This window comes from Penaeus monodon, chromosome 6 (genome assembly GCF_015228065.2).
Source record: "Penaeus monodon isolate SGIC_2016 chromosome 6, NSTDA_Pmon_1, whole genome shotgun sequence".
Classification (NCBI taxonomy): domain Eukaryota; kingdom Metazoa; phylum Arthropoda; class Malacostraca; order Decapoda; family Penaeidae; genus Penaeus; species Penaeus monodon.
The window spans coordinates 44,589,279-44,596,778 of record NC_051391.1 but is presented as its reverse complement, the minus strand read 5'-3'; the positions used below and the strand labels follow the sequence as shown (position 1 = coordinate 44,596,778).

Here is a 7,500-nt window from a genome sequence, read left to right as displayed (position 1 = left end):
AGACATTCGGATCTATCATGGGCCTCACGCTACCCACGCAAGTAATGAATGCTAAACCACGAATTCTCGAACCTTCCCTGTAAAAGACCTGCGGTAAGATTAGGTATAGTTTAGTCAGATGTAAAGTATTTGACGGCTCAAAAAATGTACTGTGGGTGCATATAATTGCCAGCGCGTCCTATGCAGAAAAATGCATGTTCACTAGTGTATTGTGAGATATACTGTACCCAATATATAATGTATACACCTCGCTTGCCACTTATGTCCAGTCACGTGTTTCATTATATTCAAGCACAGCCATCTCGTGTTATGGCAAAATCACATCACTCTGTTTTTTTCTATTTATGTGTATTTTATCAATTCTTTGCCTTATTTATTTATCAGTTGACTTATTAGCTTTTTCATATTAATATTATTATTATGATTATCGTTGATATTATTAATGCCATTATTGTTATCAATATTATCATTATGATAAAAATAATAATGATGACAGTGGTGATAATAATCAATAATGGCAATACTAATGATAATAAGAATAGTAATAATGATGATGATTACTCTTATCGTTAATGTTAATATTTTTTATTATTTTTATTGTTATTGTTATTATTATTGCCATTTTTTTCTTATAATAATGATGATAATAATAGTAATAGTAATAATAATAATCATTAATAATAATAATATTATTATTGTTGTTGTTGTTGTTGTTGTTGTTGTTGTTGTTGTTGTTGTTTTATTATTATTATTATCATTATTATTATTATCATTATTATTATTTCATTTTCATTTTGATTATCATTGTCGTCGTCATTATCCTCATCATCATACTTATTATTATTATTATTATTATTATTATTATCATCATCTTTATCATTATCCTTATCATTATTACTGCTATTATCATTATTTTATCATTATTTTGTTATCATTATTATCAATATTATTATCAATATCATCATCATCATTATTATTATTATTATTATTATTATTATCATCATCATCATCATCATCATTATCATTATCTTTATTATGCTGTTATCATCATTATTATGATTATCATCTTTATCATTACCATTATTATGATAGTCATGATTTTTTGGTTATTATTACCATTATTATCATTCTAATCATTATCATCATCAACATCATTACTAGCATGCTATTATTATCATTAGCACCAACAACAGTAGCATCAGTAGCAGCATTAGTAGTAGTTGTAGTTGTAATAGTACTAGTAGCAGCACCAGCAGCAATAGTAACAGTAGTAGCGATATTACTAGTATAGCAGCAGCAATAGTAGTACTGATGGTAGTAGGCGTCTTAGAATCATCTGTCATTATCAGCATTATCATTATCGTTATCTGCTAGATATTCAGCTTTCTCTAACAGCTCTTGTATGGCCTCCAGATAGGTATGACCTTCACGTCTCCAATATTCCACAGTCTTATGATTTATCTCCTCAAGTATCAGATATGCTTCACCCCTTCCTCCATCCTTGTATCAAAGGAACAGGATATATATCTGCTAGTATGTTTTCAAGGACTGTGTGCTCCAGTTAGTCTTCTGGCACGAAAATATTTTATGTTTGGTGGCATTAGGCCTACCGCGTCTTTTAGCATCCGGCATAACCTCCATTGGATGATTTTGGCTTCCTCACCATGTCTTCACTGTTTGCTCAGTTTCTTCTACAAGTGTCTGGCATTTAAATAATATATATATATTTTTTTTTTCCTTTATATATTTATTTATTTATTAGCCTCCGGGCTAGTACAGTGGTAACGTGTCGGCCTCTCATCCGGGGGGTCGGCGGTTCGCGCCCCGCCTAGGCGCGAGAATTTGCAACTTTCGCCTGGAGGTTACTGCTGTGGGTGGGCACTACGACGGGTAAGGACCGGTTCAGGTTCAGCACCAGTTGACACACGTGAGCGAGTCGGCATTAGTCGACACAGGCCGGGCTCCCCTCATGGCATAGCCCGGGCGAGGCTAAGCTTCGCATATCGGACTTATCCTTTCCTTTTTTTTCTCTCTCTTTTTTCCTTTTGTTTTTCTTTTCCGCATAATGTACATTAATCTGATACATTCTCCTTGTGCATTATGTCTACAAAATATTATCATTATAATGCTTATCAACTTATCATTTATATTATCGATGTTCTGTATTCTGTAATAATTATATTATTATCATATCAGTTACCATTATTATCATTATATACCATTAATGTTATTATATCATACACATATAATACATGTTACCTATATATTATATTATATATATATCATTATATATATATATAATATTATGTATACCCATATATATATATCTTATCCATTATAATAATAAAAAAAATAATAATATATAATAATAAAAATAATAATATAATATATGATATAATATATATCATATATTATATATTATATTATTATTATATATATTATATATTATTATTATTATATTATTATATTATAGCAGTAGTAGTAGTAGTAGTAGTAGAAGTAGTATAGTATATCATTATTTATGCTTATCATTATTATTATCATCATCTCATTATTAATTATGAACATCATATTAGTTGTTGTCGTTGTTGTATCATTTGTTGTTGTTGTTTTGTTGTATTATTAATAACATATCATTATTATATATATTAATTTATATCATTATTATTATTCTATCATAATTATCATCACCTCATTATCCATTATCATTATCATTCAGTTATCATCGTAACTATCATCACACATTATTATTATATTAACAATCAACATATCAGATATTGCGTAGTGTTATCATTATGTTGTGTTATTATCATCATTGTTACAGTATTATCATAAACACATATCCCTTTTAATTTCTGTCACTAGAATCTAAATTGGTCATCATCAACCTTATTTTTAATCTTCCATCGAAAAAATACAAGTCACGATATTTCCACTATTTTCATTCCTTCAGTTATTTCTAAAGCGTAATCTGACACCACCTACAGGCTTAATAACCAAACGTAACAAAAGGACATGGCGTAATCGTGAATATAAATAAAATAAGTTGATGACTAGATATAATGCGGTCCATCAAGGTACGTACAAAAAGCAGATTTTTTTTTTTTTTTTTGAGAAATGTAAAGGTAGTGGTAGTCACAACACGGCGTTATGATGTTTGCACTCAGGAACAAAGAGGGGAAAACATACAGGTTCTGGTAGGATCACCGAGAGTATATAAATGTATTCTAAATGTAGGTGTTTGACATTAATATGCGTATCATCCGCACACACACCCTTACAAGGACACTTACAATACATATAAAAAGGTACAATCGTATTGTAGGAAATGTATAGGTAGATAGATAGACTGGTAGGTTTACGGACTAGCACTTGCTGCACATACTGTACATATAACACAAAATCCTCTCTATCTCTCATCACACATACTCACAACATACGCAGCAACGCACGCACGAACACACACTAAACAACACACACACACACACACACACACACACACACACACACACACACACACACACAATAATAATAACGATAATGATAACAATAAAAAAATGTTTTCTTGTAACTTATGTAGGTTCTTTGTTCTAACACTAAGACAATTAAAACGCTGTATGCGTGTGTGGGTGAGCGTACATGTTGGTGTAGATGGTGAATATGAACGTGTGTAATACAGGTAATCATTCACTTACCCATTCTTTTAACTGCAAATACACTTTGATATGACTAACGATATTTTCTGTCTTTTCTATCATTCTTGTGTTAATGGTATGAAAACAATGTGATCTAAAAAGATTTTATTTCCACGAGAAATTACGAGAGAGAGGAAGGAAAAGAGAGAGAGAGAGAGAGAGAGAGAGAGAGAGAGAGAGAGAGAGAGAGAGAGAGAGAGAGAGAGAGAGAGAGAGAGAGAGAGAGAGAGAGAGAGAGAAAAGAATCCCAGAGATAAATGCTTACCATCTCTCTCCCATACGCAAAAATGCTAACAAAGAACCTATCATAATCTGCTCTCCTCACTTTCCTTATTAATGCACTCAGTCTCTGCAGGATTTTCCTTGCCTTTACCCCTTCTCTCGTCCAGCGCCTGCAACGTGTCCGGCATCGACTTGTTCCTCGTCTCCGGCAGCAGAGGGAGGGTGAGGCTCCCTATTATCGCAGCGCAGCCGAAGGTCACGGATGCCACCCACCACCTGATTAGCACCTGTGAAAGGGGAAGAGGTAGATAGATACGGGGCAGGTGGTGTGGATTTATTTAGTTGTAGGGGATGTATATCATTTACATATGCTATAAACACTGCTATATGTTTAGTTGTTTATATATTTATGTATCTGCAACAATCGTGCAGTCGCAAATACAATTAACCCCCTACCAGTCTGTATGTGATGAAAGGGGCGCAAACGAATCCGAGGGAACCCATGAGGTTGACAAATGCAAAACCTCGATTTCGAATCTCTGTCGGAAACAGCTCCGGCCCGTAGACGTAGTTCATCTGAAGGCGATATGGGTCATATGACAATGTTATAGGGTAGGAGAAAACATGTAAATCTGTACACAACTCTCCATATGCATGTGTGCATAATAATACCAAGTGGGCATATTTATATTATTTAAAATGTAGCAATATTAAAGACATATAGAGTTCACGAACATATCCCTTTCTGATTGGGATCCCAAAAATAAAACTTTTAGTATAATAATCAGAGTGACACGGTTTCTCCCGTGCGTTCCTCAAGACATTCACTTCACCTGGAATGAGCCCGCCACTAAGAGGAAACCGCCCATGACCAACACCCATTTGAGCCAGAAGTAATCTGGAAAAAAGTATTGCGTAATAAATAGATTGTATACTCCATTGTCCGCATACAAGCAATAGCAATCCTACGACGTCGATTTTATTATCCTCAATTTCATTAACATATTCAACATTTTTAACAGGACGTTCATTTAATCCGTCACCCAGAAAAAAAATGAAAATAGAAAGAGAGAGAGAGAGAGAGAGAGAGAGAGAGAGAGAGAGAGAGAGAGAGAGAGAGAGAGAGAGAGAGAGAGGAGGAGAGAGAAATGATTCCCTCAACACCCAAGAGCACCCACGCCAAACACCCACCTTCCGAGACGAGGAGCTCGAGCAGGAAGAGCAGGCCGCCCGAGAACATCCCGCCGCCCACGATGACGCGTCTCCCGAGGCGTGTGCTGAGGGGCGTCATGAGCAGGATGGCTGAGGTGTCCATCGAGCCGCTCAGGCACACGTACAGGAAGGGGTTCGAGCTGAAAAGGAAGAAAAGGTCGTTCGAGGTCCTTTGTATGGGTAGTTCGGGGTGTAAAACACGAGGTCGTTTAAGTGTGACGTCAATAGATGGTTCGAGTGGGTAAAGTATGCCGTCACTAGAGGATTCGAGGTGTAAATACGAAGTCGTTAGAGCATGACTTCACTGGAGGGTTGAAGATGTTGGAATATGACGTCAATGTAGTAAATACGAGGCCTTAAGAGTCGTTGCAGGTTTCGAGACGTTTCGTTCTAATATGACGTCACTATACGATCGTGGTCGTTGTAATATGACATCACTGTAGGGTTCGAACAGCACATACGAGTAACTTCGAAGTCGTTGGAATATGATGCCAACACGGAGCTCTGTCTTTAATCGAATTTTGAATATGAGATCGTTAAGAGTATGATCACACTTAAGGGTTTGAGGCTGTTAGTGCGATGTCGTTTGTGGTTCTCACAGGTCATAAGATTTTGATCCCTTCTGTGATCGTTTTATTATAGTTACATTGTGTCGCATATGTTGACTTTGTATTGCCACTAGGATTTAGCTTAAAAATATCATTGCGTATAATATATAGTTTCAGTATCCATCTTATCAATCAATATTGTTCCAACCTATACAAAAAGAATAAAGATCTAACAACAACATTAATTAGACTCAATGACAACGAAGATGAACCACCGCCACTGCTAGACGAAGTTATAAAAGCCATAAAAGAAGTAAAGAATAATAAGAGCCCCGGAATAGATGAAATAACAGCAGAACTAATTAAGAATGCTGGCAAAAGTGTTGAATACTTCTTCTACAAACTCTGTACAAAAGTATGGAATGAAAGAAGATGGCCAGAAGACTGGGTAAAATCAGTCTTTACTCCCATACCTAAAAAAGGTGACGCACTCCAATGCAACAATAATAGGACAATTGCATTAATAAGTCACAGCAGCAAAATTTTGTTGAAAATAATTGCTGAAAGAATGAAGTTGAAGTTAAGAGAGGAAATTGCAGACAAACAAGCAGGTTTTCGCCCTGGAAAAGGTACCAGAAACCAGATTCTAAATTTAAAATTGATCATAGAGAAAAACAGAGAACATCAAAAAGACCTATACCTGTGTTTCATCGATTATGTGAAAGCTTTTGATACTGTTGATCACGATATCCTCTGGAATAACATGAACGATATGAAGTTTCCAAAACACATCATCCAACTAATAAAAGCCATGTATGACCAACAACAAGCAGCTGTAAGAACCACTTATGGGTTAACAGAATGGTTCGAAGTCAAACAAGGAGTGCGACAGGGTTGCATTCTGTCTCCGCACCTCTTTAATATATATTCTGAAACAATTATGAGAGATGCTCTAGAGAATTTTGAAGGAACTATAGATGTTGGAGGATATAAAATATCAAATCTGAGGTACGCCGATGATATAGTTTTGATTGCCAGTAGTATCACTGAACTACAACAACTACTAGATAAAGTTAGAGAAGCAAGCGAAAAGTCTGGCTTGTTTCTTAATGCCAAGAAAACTAAGATCATGAAGATTCAAAGATAACCGGCAATGAACAATGATGAACATGTTACAATCAATGGAATGATTGTGGAAAATGTGAAAGAGTTCACTTATCTTGGAGCTGTTTTAACTAATACATATGATGATTCACCAGAGATAAAAAGAAGAATTACCATTAAAAACGCCATAATTGCTCTCAATAACATCTGGAAAGACCGAAGCATTACCTTACAGACAAAGCTGAGGTTATTGAACTCATCAGTTTTCCCAATTGCATCATATGGTTCTGAGTGTTGGGTGCTGAAGTAAATAGACAAGAAAAAGATCAATAGTTTTGAAATGTGGTGTTACAGACAAGTATTGCGTATTAACTGGACAGAGAAGAAGACGAATGATGAAGTGCTGAGAAAAATAAGTTATAAAAACCGGCTGTTGAACATCTTGAACAGGAGGAATTAAAGTTTATTGGTCATGTAATGAGAAGTAAAAGTATTGAGAAAAACTTGCTGACAGGGATGGTGATAGGAAACAGAGGAAGAGGCAAACCGAAGACAAGACTAAGCGACAATATCAAAGATATTTGCGGGCTGTCGATGGTACAAGTGGAAAGAAAAGCGTAAGATCGAGTTTAGTGGCGAAGGATGGTGGAGAGGTCCACGGCTGCTCAAGCATGAGCATACCATTATTGATGATGATGATCCATCTTATCATCATCGTG

At 35.5% G+C, this 7,500-nt stretch overlaps 2 protein-coding genes across 4 annotated transcripts in view; both read right to left on the bottom strand.

Moving 5' to 3' along the window:
• LOC119574516 (organic cation transporter protein-like) overlaps window positions 1-18 on the bottom strand; it is an 11,879-nt gene extending 11,861 nt beyond the window's left edge. For all 3 annotated transcript variants that reach the window (XM_037921786.1, XM_037921790.1, XM_037921789.1), the window contains exon 1: window positions 1-18. This exon is cut by the window's left edge and continues 71 nt beyond it. The gene's annotated coding sequence lies outside the window, so the exon portion shown is untranslated.
• Window positions 19-3,871: 3,853 nt separating this feature from the next.
• Window positions 3,872-7,500, bottom strand: part of LOC119574515 (organic cation transporter protein-like) — a 16,073-nt gene continuing 12,444 nt past the window's right edge. The window contains 4 exon segments of the mRNA XM_037921784.1: window positions 3,872-4,204; window positions 4,374-4,493; window positions 4,751-4,815; window positions 5,109-5,269. Coding sequence (XP_037777712.1) covers window positions 4,001-4,204; window positions 4,374-4,493; window positions 4,751-4,815; window positions 5,109-5,269 — 550 coding nt within the window. The 3' untranslated portion in view covers window positions 3,872-4,000.